This window comes from Balaenoptera borealis, assembly GCF_965194805.1.
Source record: "Balaenoptera borealis genome assembly, chromosome: 14".
Taxonomy (NCBI): domain Eukaryota; kingdom Metazoa; phylum Chordata; class Mammalia; order Artiodactyla; family Balaenopteridae; genus Balaenoptera; species Balaenoptera borealis.
This window is the reverse complement of record NC_138875.1, coordinates 26,458,981-26,474,368: the sequence shown is the minus strand read 5'-3', so window position 1 is coordinate 26,474,368 and position 15,388 is coordinate 26,458,981. Positions and strand designations below refer to the sequence as shown.

Here is a 15,388-nt window from a genome sequence, read left to right as displayed (position 1 = left end):
GGGCACAGTTGCTAAAAAACCCATAAGCCTAATTTGGGCTGCCACCATATACAGGCAGAGATGAGAAGCTGAAGGTCCTGTTGTGCTAGAAAGGCACTTTTTTGTCCTTTTAACTTGATCCACATGAGAGCCTGCCGGAGCTGGTCAGGACTTTGAGCCAATTTCGATTGTGCACATCCTATGGTGTAGTGAGAGCTCTTTCTTGGCGAGAGGGTCTCAGCAGTGGGGGTGGTGGGAAAATCAGAGGATGAATTTGCACAGAAAACTGCCTCTAATCTGCCGTGCAAGGAAAGCCTAGTTTCCATGTCATTATCTTGTCTCTTATTAGAAGAGAATGAAACATTGTGTTGTAGTTCATCTCTTCTTGGACAGTTTATATCCATACATTATACTAAAAGAAAGTGTGTGTAAAATACTTTCATGCCTGCTATATAAATGAAAAGGATTATTCTCAATGAAGCCATTTTTTAAAAGGGTAAATGATACGGCAGGTCGACACAACCAGGCTGCCTTTTTTAATCTACTAGTGCCACTGTCTCCCCCTTGGTTATTTTCTGGTTCATTACCAACCTTTGGTTTTCTTTTCAATGTCATCATTATATTCATTTACTTCCTCTCTGTTACTGTTTGAAAGTAGTACCAATTGCTTGTTTTCTCCAACCCTGGGATGAGTAGCTTCTGAGAATGCGGCAGGGAAGGGGTTAGTTGTCAGAAGGGAACCCGGTCTGCCGTCACTGAGTCCTTGCTATGAGTGTCACTCTGGTCATGGAAGCAAAGACTCTGCCTCTTGGGAGCATCTCACCTCCTCGTCTTTCTCTAGGGGAGAGCACGAAGGAAGCCTGCGGATGAAGACAGAGTTACTGGTGCAGATGGATGGGCTGGCTCGCTCCGAGGATCTCGTGTTTGTCTTAGCAGCCTCCAACCTGCCGTGGTAAGAGATCTAGAGAGTACATTCTGAATACATTTTCATGAGCCACTGAGTACAGATGAAGATATTATACTGAGCACTTCAGGAAAAGTCCTCTTGTTTGGTTCCAGCCCCGGAAGATTAAGCTGAAGGCTTTCCTGGTCAAGTCCTCAATCCTTGCTACTTGTACCGTGAAAGAATCTGCCTGAACAGAAGGAACATAGGTCAGGGCTACCACTGACAATATTTAAAATGGACATTCTGAGTTTAAAGCCAAATTATTAACTGTGTTTAAGCAGGGGTTTGGCAGAGAACTATAAAATGCTAAAATCTGCAGGACTCAAAGAATATTCCAGAAATAATATGTTTGGATTTTAACAGTGTTAAAATTAACCTTTAAGTTAGGAGGAGAATCTTTACCTTAATGTTGCGCAGTAAATAGGAAGCTAAATAATATCTAATTGAAAATATAATCTACTCTCGGAGTCTGTTTTTCAGACTGTATCCCAGAGTGGTTTATGACCAATTCTAGAAGCAGAATTGGGAAATAAGAGATGTTGGCTAGAGAAAAATAATATCTACTTGGAGAGAATATTTTAAAAAATAATTATAATCCCTTTATAGTTCCAAGAATATTTTCACATACCTTGTTTCTTTTGAGCTGCAGATGAGACGAGACAGATAAGGAAATGCTGCTCTTGCCATTCGCAGAGGGGGTACCAAGGTCAAGGGAGGTCAGTCCACCCAAAGTCAACATCCTGTTTGCAGCAGAGCTGGGACTCGTGACACTCTTCCCCTTCCCCCTACCTCATCCATTTCTGTGTCTACATTCCAAGGTGAAAAGAGACGCCCTTCTGCTCACGCTGCTCATCTAGGCTCCCGAAGAGGAAGTCACTGGCAAGGGATGATGACGTTCATGTGTAGTCTGTTATTTTAACTACATTCGTAATTTCAACCCAGCTTCAACTCTTCTCAAAGTTATGAGACTTTTCTAATGTGCTAAGGTGATCAGCATCTTACATTGTGAAGAGAGGGGTGTTTACACACAACGTTAAAGTTGAATCCAAACAGAGAACCATCATTTAAATGTGGCTGTGAAATCCTTTAGAGAAAGAACCTCCATTCCTTCACCTGTTTGAAACAGGGCTGATCATAACCTCTTTACTTATGACCCAGGGGGACTGTGAGAGTCAGCTGAGGAGGGTGGGTGAAAACCGGACAGCTTCGTGCACGGCTCCGGGAAGGGCTGTGCCCCCCAGGGAGGAATAGAGAGCCTTTACCTCCCAGCGAAACCTAGGACTTGGCTGAGGAGGTTATAGTGCTGCCGCAGTTTCCCTAAGGTGATCAGTTTTTGGTAAACCTCACATAAAATGGTTCAGAGAGGAAAAACAAAAAGATAGTAAGCAATCAAAAAAAGCCTAGAAGGGTTTTTCTGAAAGAATTGCCTCTCGTCATGTCAAATGGCAAATACTTATGTGCTTTTGAGCTCGGATTCCTAGACATCACAGATTGCATCCTTTCAGCATATCTGGGAACCGGTAAGTCCTATCCATTCTTGAACATCGCTGGGTTTAAAATAAAACTTTTTATGATGAAAAATTCTAGACAAACACTAAAGAGAAAAGAGCACAATGAACCCACCATTTCCTAGTTTCCATAACTAGCATCTTGCCCAATTGATTTAATCTATTGCTGCCTCCTCTCTTGTTTTGCCACAATATTTTAAACTGTATCCTAGATTCTCATGTTATTTCTCATATATATACACTTCAGCATATATCTTTAAAAAAAATAAGGACATTTTCTTACATTATCACAGTGTCATTATCAACCCCAACAAAATTAACAGTAATTGCTCAGTATCCTCTAATACCCAGTTTATATTCAGATTTCCCATATTGTTCCAAAAATGTCTTTTTACAGTTGGTTTACTGAACTGGTAACCAAACAAGATTTGCATTTTATAATTGGTTGTTCTCTTAAGTATCTTTTAATCTAGAACAGACTCCCTCTTTTTTTTCCCCCACTTGCTATTGACTTGATTGCTAAGGAGGTTGTCCTGCAGAGCCTAAACTTTCTGGATGTGTCTCATTGTACGCTCACGGTAATATTTAGCTAGTTCTTCTTACCCTTATAATTACTCTAGACTAAAAGTTAGATTGATTAGATTCGATTCAGGATCAATATAATTTTTTGGCGACATACTTCACACGTGATGCTGAGTACATCACATTGCATCGCATGCAGAAGTATGTAGTGCCCTGTTGTCCCACCTGTGGTGGTACCAAGATTGATCAGTGGGTTCAGGTGTGTCAGCCAGGTTCCTCTGCTCTATAGTTCCCATCAATGGTTGTAGCATCCATTGATGATCTTTGCCTGAATCACTTATTTCACTAGAGGTGTGATTCTATCATTCCTTCTAATTGATAGCTGGAATTATTCTCTACCATAGAACTTTCCCCCATCCAATAGGGTTATTTGGTTACCCTGAAATGTAGTTCATACTTGAAAATCAGCATTCGTTCTCTTTGATTTTTAGAGTCATGAGTTGTGCCCTAGCAACCTCCAGTGGTAACCAGTGAGTCAGTCTCCCTCCCTCCCTCTCTCTCTCTCTCACTATGATCTCATGACTTGTTTGGTATAACATCATTAGTTTTTTTTTTACAGCTTTACTGAGATATCGCTCACATACCGTACAATTCACCATTTAATGTGTACAATTCAATGGTTTTAGCTATATTTATATTTATATGATTATACAACCATCACCGCAATCAATTTTAGAACATTTTTCTTTACCCTGAAAAGAAACCCTGTACCCATTAGCAGTCATCCCCATCTCCTACCCCCAGCACTAAGCAACCACTAATCTATTTTCTGTTTCTATAGATTTGCCTATTTTTATACCTATAAGTGGAATTATTATGGTAACTCTGTGTTTAATTGAGGAGCGACCAATCTGTTTTCCAAAGTGGCTGCACCATTTTACATTCTTACTAGCCATGGATGAAGGTTCCAATTTCGTCACATCCTCATCAACACTTGATATTCTCTGTCATTTTGATTATAGTCATCCTAGTGGATGAACAGTGGTATCTCCTCTCTTTGATTTGCATTTCCATGATGACTAGTGATATTGAGCATCTTTTCATGTACTTATTGGCCAATTGCATATCTTCTTTGGTGAAAAGTCTTTTCAAATCCTTTGTCCATTTTTAAGTTATTGAGTTATAAGATTTGTTTCATCTTCTATCAGATTTGTAGATATTTTCTTCTGTTCTGTGGCCACTAATCTGTCTTCCCTCCCTCCCTCCCTCCCTCCCTCTCTGAATTTTTTGTTCCTCTTTCTCTCTTGCCTTTGCTAAACTTCCCATGTCTGTCCCATTTCCCAAGCCCTGAGCCTTTCAGAAGACCCTGTAACTGGTTTTTATAGAGCAGCGCTAATAGAAATATAATGTGAGGCACACATACTTAAAAAATTTCTAGTAGCCACATTAAAGATTATCAAAAGAAACAGATAAAATGCAATTTTGATAACATATTTTATTTAACCCAGTATATCTAAAATACTATCATTTCCATATATAATCAATATAAAAATTATTGTGATATTTTACATTCTTTTTTTCATATTAAATCTTTGAAATCCAGTGTACACTTTATACTTAGGGCATGCTTCAGTTTGGACTAGCTTTGTTTCAAGTGCCCAGTAGCCACATGTGGTTGGTAGCTACTGTACTGGACAGCACAGACCCAGAGACTGATTGTCAGCCCCCATGCTGCTGTGGCAGAGATTAATAACTGCCTCCCAATATTTACTTCATCCTTCTACTTTCATAATAGAACCCCAACTTTTGGATTCTATTTCTTAGCCTCCCCTTCTGTTAGGTGTGGCAGGGCCAAACTTCTTTGTCATTTGCACAAGATGACCCAGGCTCAATTTGAATATTCTGCTCCAGACCTGGAATCAGCCATTGATTCACAGAGCCCTGGTTCCCTTTAATGGGACATACTATTTAGAGATCACAGTCTCACAGTTATGGGTGTTCCTTGCTACTGGATTATCATTGGTTGTTGGCCTTTTGATTGGGCAGAGCTAGGAAATACATACCTAGTTTTAAAAAGAGGCAAATGATGATACTAATATTTACCACTCAAATTTAAGATTACAAGGTTTTTAGTTAAATTATTTGATTTTATATTTGTGTCTTTTCTCTAATTGTGAAAATTTTAGTTCTTAACAACATTAATATAATTGCTATTCACTTTATCCTAATATGTAGATATATTTTATATTTGTGTCTATAACAGAATTTTCAGTAATAATACCAAACCTATCATAACAGTAACATTTTGATGAAGAAAATGGTACAGACCTGGCATAACTAAGATGGAAGAGCTAATTCTGGGTTTCTCATCGTCAGCACTCTTGACATTTGGGGCCAGAGAATTCTCTGCTGTGGGGCCTCCTGCGCGCTGTACCGTGCTGAGCGGCATCCTTGGTCTCTCCCCGCTAGACGCTGGTAGCATCGCCCCCAGTTGTGACCGCCAAAATAGGTCTCCAGACATTGCCAGATGTTCCCCAGGGAGGGGGGCAAAATCATCCCTGGCTGAGGCTCACTGGACTAATGGAAGGAATGACAGACATTATTTAGAGACAAACTGTCACATCCTCCACAAACTCTCAAGTTTTTTTTAAGAACTCCATAAAATAACTGAACTTGGTTTACTTACACAAAAGGTGGCATATTATAGAAATTGTTCTGTATTTTTATTTTTTCCATAACAAAATGTTCTGGAGATCTTTCCAAATAAGTACAGAACGTTCTCCCTCCTTCCCTTTGTAGCTGCGTGTATTCCATCTTGTTCATATGATAATCTACCCCAATCACCTACTGATGGGCATTTGGGCTGTTGCTACTCTTTTGCTCTTATAAATAATGTTGCAATGAGTAATGGTGTGCATATATCTCTTTGCGTGTTTGCCAGTGTATCTTTGGGGAAGGTTCCTGGAAGTAGAATTGCTGGGTCAAAGGGTTAATGTGCATGAAATTATAGTAGAGATTGCCAAATTTCCCTCCATAGAGGTTGTACATTTTGTATTCCCACCAGTGTCCTGCTTTCATTCCTTAACATTATAGTAAGAACATTTCCAACATCATTAAATAATCCTTGAAAATTGGATTTTGTAATGGCTGCCCAAAATTCCCACATGTGACTATACCACAATTTAGTTAATCATTCCTTTCCTGTTGACCATAAAGGATGCTCCCAACTTTCTCTATTATAAATAACACTGAAATGAACTTCCTTGAATAAAAATCTTTGACCAAAATCTAGTTATTTCTTGAGTACAGATTTCTGGAAGTAGGATTGCTGTATGAAAGGGCATAGATTTTTTTTTAAGTATTTTGCTACATATTGTCCAAGTCCTTAAATTAGGAAATAGTACATTTTTATCAAGAATATTGGGACAGACCTTTATTTTGGCTTCAGGGTCTTAGATGAGGAAATAAACTTATCTGATTCAAGCAATCTTTGCTTGTTGGGGAAATAACTAAATTATACCAAACTATGTAAAAACCCAGTCGTAAAATCCCCAAAGAAATTCTTTATGGTTGGTTAGTGGTATTTCTTATCTACAGCATCTTCCAGGGCACTAGGCTATCATCTACTGCTTGTTAACTTATCACTTTCCCCAGACAAATCCATTCTGTCTCAAAGGGCTAGTCATTTTCTCCCTTCTCAGCAGTGAGGTGGCGTGCAGCATCTTGGTTTATTCAGTGCTTCTCCTCCAAGGAGCGCCTTCCTTGATCTATAGCATCACAAAGGACAAGAAGGAAGCAAGAAATAACAGCTCATCTGTGTCATTTGATGTGTAAATTTGCAACGAGAAGAATAACGGATGTTGCATATTTAATATTACCACTTAAAGTAATAGCCATGGAAGAAATGTTTAACAAGCACAGTTAGGGCTAATTTGACCCGCCTCGATTGTTGAGTATTCACAAACTCAGGCCTAGGAGTCCAAAGGGAAACAAAATACTGAACAGGGCTATTAAGGCAAATGCCATCTTTAGATGTCTGTTAACACTTGATGATAGTTCGTACAAAGAAGGTATAAAAATTGTATGTGTGAAGCGTGTTGAAACTCATCTTTTCCTTGTTATTTGCAAAAGGGCTAGACATTTCACTATCCCTTTTAAAAATCATCCACCTGGTATGACCACACTCTGGATTTAAAAAAAAAAAAATCTTAATATGTAAAGAAAGCATAAGATCCTAGAGATTCTGGCACTGGGAATGTGCAAGGATGTACCCATGTATACTGACTTCTTCCCATATGGGCTCTCTCCTGTCTGGCTTGAGATTCCTATAGACGTGTATACATGTGATTGAAGGGGTCAGCAGACATAACCCTGGGTTTTTCCGCAGTAGCTCCATGTGTCTCCTGGGCTCTAGGGAGAAGCTGTGCTCTCTGAGGTCCTACCTTTTGGCCTCGTGCCTTGACTATCATTACCCTCTAGATCAACATTTCTCCAAGAATCGTTTCCCACAGGTCATTATCCAAAAAATGGGATCTAGTGGGATCTAATTTAACTCAGAGATACTGAGTTACAGTTAAACTGATTTCCACCCTGGCAGGACTTCTCAGTGCCTTTAAGGTGCTATTGTGTGTTGTGACTCTCCAAGAAAAGCTATGAGAAAGCAGTACATTCCATATTTATTTGACCCCAGAATCCCTTCCTTAAGGAGCGTCTCATAAGACCAATGTTCTATTTGAAAACCTTTCGGGAAACGGTGGTTTGCATTAACTCACTCTGATCTGATAATTGCATTTTTCATTGCAATAGCATTCAATCATGCTTTCAGGCTTTTAAAATCTTCTATCATTTTAAAAAAGGGACAGCAGGCCCCAAATGAAGTCACTTGTTCTAAGCCCACATCATCAAACCGAGACTCAATACTTAACCTAATAGCAGTTTCAATCTCTCCCAGGAATGTAATCTTAACCAGTCAGTCTGGAATTACCTGGTTAGTACTAGTGAGGTAATCCACTGGATAGACTCTGCTGTTCCCCAAAAGAAGGTGACCTTACCCAAAACAATCCACTCTTTGCTCATAACTTTCTTGTTGCATCTCCTTCTGCCTATAAAACATCTTCCATTTTGCACGTGTCTTCAGAGCTCCTTTCTGTTTGCTAGATGGGATGCTCCTGGTTTCCTGAATCATTGAACAAAGCCAGTTAGATCTTTAAATTTACTCATTTGAATTTTGTTTTTTAGCAATAGTATGTCCGTGCCTACCAGTGGTCAAATTGCTTTGCTTGAAATTTCTTCTCTCCATACAAAGCTTCATTAACCTGTGCAATGATATCAAGTTCATGATCCTCCATATGTGGTTGATGGGTGATTCTGACACAACCAGGAAAAAAGTGTGTGGTGCAGGATTTGGTAGGTGCGGCGGGGCAGACACAGGACTGCCTGGGCAGGAGGTTACTAGGAGTAACCTTGCCCTTGCCCCATTCACACCTTCTCAGTTTGTTTGGTTTCATCAGACATAAATTGATTTCAGCCTGGCCTACTGTGGCATTACTTTATCTTAACAGGGTGCAGGTTGACATGTGAACTGTAATTCTAAAACCAAATTTTAAAAAGTATAAAATTAACATAACCATTTTATAGAAAATTTGAGAATTAGGGAAAAACTACTCATAATTTCACCACTGTGACATAAGTATTATCATCTTTGTATATACCCTAATGGTGAAAATGGTTTGGTTATTTGCTATCATTTGTTGCCTTTGTATCCTTCTGTGGTAATTTTTTTCCCCAAGAGGGAAATCATTTTCACCATTTTGGCTATTTAGAAAAATAATACATGTTCATTATAAAAATCATATTTTATATGCTTTGGTGTTGCTTGAAAGTGCACAGTCCCCCATAACTGTACACACAGACACCACCCCACGCCCCACACACAGAAACACATGTGAACGTTCATGGATATGTATTATTTTGTTCTATGGCCTGTTTTTTTCTTTCACTTAATACATTGTGGACAACTTTGAAAATCTACCTAATTCCATATAGAATCCCATGTATGAGTGGGCCATAATTTATTTGACTTTTCTTTTTCTTGAGGGTTTTAATATGGCACCAGCACATTGGACCAAGCTCCTTCCACCATGACTCCCAGCACAGACACTCGGTGGGGGGCAGTTTTCCCTTTGACGTTTTAGCTGGAGCAGGGCAGGTATTATCAAAAAGGCTTTGTGTCCTGGTGGACCTCCTCTTCCCAGTCCTTTGTTAGAGAGAATGAGCTTTTCTTGAGGCTTCTGTCTGTGCCTGTTAGCAGTTTGTCAGTGGGCTTCTCCAGCGCCCCGTGTGGGAGGTCTGAGGGAGGCAAAAAAGAAACCTGAGAACACTGCTGTGTCGTTCCGCATGTCCCCCGCTCCCTAGCCCCTCGTCCTCCTCCTTTCCAGTGTCTTCCTATGTTTAGATGCTGTATTACATGCAGTGAATTTTAGTAGTAGTGGTTGGACTAGAGAAGGATGGGCTACTCGATCTTGGCCAGAAGCGAGTCTCTCTCATATTTTTGATTCCCTCTTTTATCATTTTATACATCTTAAACACAATTATTTTATCGTCTGTATCAGTGGAGTTTATTTCTGTTCTTAGTTTCTTCTGCAGACTCTCATTCTTGGTGGTTCGTTATATGTTTCAGAATTTTGGATGGCGAGCTTACATTTAGTGAGGGGAACTCTATCTGTGAGAGTCTTACACGTGTCCTTTCACAGAAAATTTATGTCTGACTGTGTCAGGCTTTGGACAACTGTAAGCTAATTTCTTAGCATAGGGTTTCTTCATCCATCCATGCCAGTGAGGGTAGGTTGGATTCTGAATTATCAGTGAAGACTTTTTCCCACCCCAAAGTATAAGACAAATTCCCTTGGTTCTTTCCATTGCTAGTGGGGAGATTTTTCTAACCCATCCTTTCATAGAGGATGTTTTTGTTTTTTGTTTTACGTGATGGGCCTTGTTTCTACCTACCATCTTGAATGGGCCCAAGGCCTTCTGTGCTCTGCCACAGGTAGACTTTAAAATCCAAACTTTTTTTGTAACTAAGAGGCAAACACTCAGCCACAGCTTCAATTTCAGCTGCCCAGTCTTGGTTTTTGGCTTCCTCTTCATTTTTAGGGCTTGAGAATTTTGCTGCTTCCTGTGGACTCATTTGTTGTGTATACCAAAAGTGTTTCCTATAATTCACCAAGCTTTTAAAGTGGCTTTATAACAAGAGATTTCTGAATATCTAGTTCATCATTTTGCTGGAAAAAGAAGATTCTCATTTCTTCTCTCAATTATTGGTCATAAATTTTCTGGCAAGAATAATAGGAATATATCTCCTTGTTGGTATTGTAGTAACTCGAAGTAATTGTCATTCTTTATTATAAATATATGATGCTCTTACCCTAACATCAGTAGGACACAGACTGAACTGATGGCTCTCCTGTTGGATCCCCTTGTCTCTTGCTTGTGAGCTCACTCTTCAGAATGAGAAGTGCAGTCTCTGGAGATTAGAGGCCCCCTATGGAGACTACATCTTTCACCTCATCTTCAAAAGCACTGCCCAGCCAAGTGAGTTGAATAAATCATCCCTTTAAATCATCATTTCCTTTTTTTTTTTTTACTAAAGATGAAAATAGAATGCTTTATTCCCAAGTTGATGCTTGTTTTCTCTGTTAATTCGAACAAAGGACGCTTATAAAATGCTAATTTTCAACAAAGCAGATTTACCTTCATAAATAAAGACTGGGCTTTAAGGAAGCAGATCACTTACATGAAGCCAGTAGCCCTGAACTGAAAGTTTATTCATTCACTCAAGTAGTATCTATTGAGTACCTACTGTGAGTATTCTGCATGATGGAAGGAGGGTGAACCCAAGATACATGGTCCATGATCCTTGGCCTCCAGAGGCTGGCTATCTGATGGGACAATGGGTGAGATATAAACGCAAATAACTAAGAAGTGAGGATACAGCCAGCCATGTGGCTGGTACAGACAATAAGTAGAATAAAATTATATCGGGAAGAGGCCATTTCTGATTAAAGATATTTAAAAGAAAAGGGGGTAGAGAGCACTTGAACTGGACCTGTGAAAAGGACCTGGCTCTTGGTAGACAAACTGGAAGTTCCAAGTAAAGAAAATGACCTGAGTACATGCTCAACTAGGATGGCAAAATGTAGATTCAGATAACGGCCAACAGAGCAGTTTGGCCCAAGTGGGAAGTGTAGGTAGGAGTCAACTTATGCAGAGCTCAGTGCAGGAGACAAAGTAAACCTCAGTGCTTTATTCATTGACTCCCTGTCATCTACCAAAGAATACAGTTCCTGAACCTGCTTTTCAAGGATTGCCGCGATCTCTGACTTCACGTTGGTTATGGACATACTGCAAAGACTTTGCCTACAAAACTGAAGGTTGCTTTTCTCTTGTCACACTGAGATGGTTTGAACTTAATGTTTTCACTATGGAATGAACAAACTAGAATTATGTTTGATTTCCAAATTCTGTTAAATTTGGAATGATCATTATCCCAGGAACAACACAGTTTAACAGGGGAGACAGGCCAAGGGCTGAGGAAGGGCCCGGAAGATTTGGCGCGGGGAGCCCAGGTGCTCAGGTGCAAGGCCACCTGGCCCATGCAAGCTGTCTGGGTGACCAGTGGGCGCTGCCACCTTGTATATAGCAGTGGGCACCGGTCCAGTGGCCAGGCTGTGAGGTCTGTGAGCCTCACTGTGTCACAGTCACTCTTGCTGGTTGCTTTTGACCTTCGAGGTGATGGAAGTACCAAATGACCAAGATAAAGGAGATGTGAGAACAGAATAACTTGGGTGTAAAAATCAAAATGTAGCAGCTAAAGGGAGTGTTTTCTGGTTGCTGCAGGTTAAATTTTTTCACATAAATATATTGGCATAAAGAATGATTCCTGGGTACATTCCATTTGTCCTTCGTTTCCTCCCTTGTATGATTATATTACTATTGATGTCATTAAAAGTGCATTAATCAGGCTTGGCTGTCAGAGAGTTGCACTTATTTTGTGCCCACAAGCAGTTTTGAGGTAAATCTCTTGCTTTAGGGCATTAGCTGATCAATACAATCATCTATAGTGAGGGATTGTTTTCCCACCTCCCTCTGCCTGCCTGCATTTTCCTAGGGCATTCGGGGATCTGGTCTTCCTTTCAATAAGAAGTCCCCCTGGCTGGGATGAAGAGACCAGAGGTGCTCCCACCAAAGAGCCTTCCTTCTGCAGCCCCTGCCCTTTCAGGAGGGGCAGCTGGTCCAAGGAAAGGCCTTGGGGGAAATAGGGCAACTGCTCATCAACCCAGCACTGCCATTTCCCCAGCTTATTCTCTCTTCCTTCCTAGTTTTAGCTTCAGGTTCCCAAGTCTTATTTTACTGTTAAAGTTTACAGGACCAACATTCCTGCAGTCCAAGGCCCAAACCTCCCAGTTATTGCCTATTATTTACATTGAAGTAGGGAGTTTGTCATATTCATTTCTGTGTATCGGAGACTCAGCAGTGACAGTACACTTGGCGGGTGGGCAATGTTGCTGGACCGAATTCCTAAATGTGAGTCTAATGGTTTCTCTTCTCTGTATCTCCCTGACCCCCCCTCCTTTTGTCCCCCCTCACTCACCTCCTCCTGCCACTAATCGAGGCCCAGCTCTCTGCTAACTGTCTAAAACAGCTCTGAATTTACTCAGACATATCAGGTATTCAGGCAAGTTTATCTTCTTGGAGGCACATCTTCCGGAGCCTTCTCACCTTCTCCAAAATGAGCGGATTGTCCTCTGCACCCTAGGCGCCCCCCCGCCCCCCGCGTCATCCTGGAGGTTTCCTTCTCTCTCTATGTCAGACCCTCCATTTCTTGGAGCCCATGTGGCCCTTTGGTTTGATTTCTCTCTCCCTTTGGTCCTCCAGTACTTTCCCAATAAAGGGTACATGGGAGTTAATATTTTTTAGGCTCTGCATATTGAAAATGTCTTTATTCTATCCTCCCACTTAATTGATGGTTTGATCAAGATACAGATTTCTACACTGGAAATTATTTTTCCTGAACTTCCCTGGTGGCACAGTGCTTAAGAATACACCTGCCAGTGCAGGGGACACGGGTTCGATCCCTGGTCCAGGAAGATCCCACGTGCTGTGGAGCAACTAAGCCCGTGCGCCACAACTACTGAGCCTGCGCTCTAGAGCCCGCGAGCCACAACTACTGAGCCCGCGTGCCACAACTACTGAAGCCCGCGTGCCCTAGAGCCTGTGCGCCACAACTACTGAGCCCATGTGCCACAACTGCTGAAGCCCGTGTGCTCAGAGCCCGTGCTTTGCAACAAGAGAAGCCACTGCAATGAGAGCCTGCGCACCGCAATGAAGAGTAGCCCCTGCTCGCCGCAACTAGAGAAAGCCCGCGCGCAGCAACAAAGACCCAACGCAGCCAAAAATAAAAATAAATAAAATAGTTATAAAAAAATTATTTTTCCTCAGAATTTTGAAGGCATTGCTCTATTTTCTTTTAATTTCTCACATTGATGATGAGAAATCTTATTCTCCATTCATTGGATGCAACCTGTTTTTCCTCTCTGGAAGCTTTTATGATCCTCTGTTCGTTCTCAGGGTTCTGAGATTTCACCGTGATGTGACTTGGGGTCTCCCTGCTGTTACTGTGCTAGTATCAGGCCAGTTACTGAGGCACAGTCTCCAGAGTCTCAGTGTTTGGGTTCAAGTCCAGGGCCGCCATTCACTAGCTTTGACCTCAGGCACGCTACTCGACCTCTATGCCTCAGTTTCCTCATCTTAAATGAAGATATTACCTACCTCATAGGTAGGTTCTGAGAATTAATTAATATCTGGAAAATGCTTGAAACAGTACCTGCCACCTGGTGAGTGCTATTTAAGCACTAGCTTTTATTAATATTTCAAACGTAAAAAATAATTTCCTAGAGCTCTGCAAAGTTCCCTTGACCCTGTGTCTGGAATATAAATGTTGGCCCTGAGAGGGGGCGTGGTTGTGCACGTGGCTGTCTCTGATGAGATGAATTTCAACAGGGTGAAGCTGATAAAGAACAAAGCAAATGCAAAAAAGAAATAGGTAATTGTTATTGCCGGGAAAGCAGCCCTGGAGTGGATTCTCAGCTCAGGACGGGAGGAATAATAGGTAAAGAAAAGACACAATCTTTTAAGAAACCTGGTCGCTCCAGTTTAGGATTCAGATATGCTCCCTGGAAGGGTATTTTCATGTTTTCAATTTAAAAGGAAATATCATGACATAGATTCAGAGTAAGAAAAAAGGGAGGGTGCTTTGGAAATTCTCGGTGTCTTTATGAGTGAGAAAATCTGGTGGTGATGTTTTCATTGTTACTCTTTATTATCGGCTAAGCCAGACCAACACACAGGCATTTCCTAATTTCTGTGCTAGAAAATCAGAGAGATGTTTCCCTCCCGTCTAGGAGCTTGAAATTTTAACATAAAAAGAGTTCACAAACTCACACTCAAAAATGATCTGTTTTTAATAGGAATGGTAACTCAAGGTAACCAAAGAGCCCCAGTTAATGAGGGAAAGCTCTACTTTACATAATAATTCTAAATAATCATTTGGAATGGAAAAAAGTTTTAAATCACCATTTTGCACCACTCTCATGAAACAGTTGATTCAAAGATCATCAACAGATGCTAAAACCACTAGTTGAAAGGAATGGGGAAAGGGGTATTCACATGGTGCCAAAGTACTGTATGTAGAATATTTACTCCTTACAAAGAGATGCTTGAGAGACGGTCCAATGAAGAGAGCTGTGGTCACCAGATGATCTCAGTAATTAAACATCACATCACTAGCAGTGAGACACACCAACATTGGATTCCAATGTAATGAATGCGAAAACATATTATCTATGAAATATACTTGCCAAAAATGTTTATCCTGATTCTGATTAAGCTTTGAGGTCTAACTTCCGTCTTGGAGGACAGGGGATACAGGAACCAGTTACATGATACCGTGAGGAAAACATCAGATGAATCCAGAATGTGGGACATTGTACAGCTAGCCTTACCTATTCAAAAAGGGGCCAAGGCAAGGAGACTGCTTTGGATTACAAGAGATTTAAGAGACATAATCATATGTAGTGCATAATCCTTGATTGAATGTTGGTTGGGAAAACTGTAAGAGATATTTTGGGGGTGATTGGAGAGATTTTAATATGGAATGGGCATTAGACATACTATTCAATCTGTGTTAATTCTGTTAGTGTCATAATGGTATTCTAGTTATATAAGGAAATGTCCCTTTTTTGGGAAATGCATACTGAAGCATTTGGGGGTGGGGTTTCATGATGTAATTTACATTGAAATAATTTAACAAGAATAGATAAATATATATGAAGCAGATACGGCAAAATGTTAACTGTTGTTGAATCAAGATGGTAGG

The 15,388-nt window shown here is 40.6% G+C and overlaps 1 protein-coding gene and 1 long non-coding RNA gene across 10 annotated transcripts in view; one reads left to right on the top strand and one right to left on the bottom strand.

The window, feature by feature from the left end:
- The window catches only part of LOC309610454, a 136,534-nt gene that overhangs the window by 28,947 nt on the left and 92,199 nt on the right, over positions 1 to 15,388 (bottom strand). The gene's annotated exons all lie outside the window — the stretch shown is intronic.
- Positions 1 to 15,388, top strand: part of KATNAL2 (katanin catalytic subunit A1 like 2) — a 103,605-nt gene that overhangs the window by 83,515 nt on the left and 4,702 nt on the right. For all 9 annotated transcript variants that reach the window (XM_082353337.1, XM_082353336.1, XM_082353334.1 and 6 more), the window contains one exon: positions 821 to 931. In XM_082353337.1, the coding sequence (XP_082209463.1) occupies positions 821 to 931 (111 nt within the window). The remainder of the gene's footprint in view (positions 1 to 820; positions 932 to 15,388) is intronic.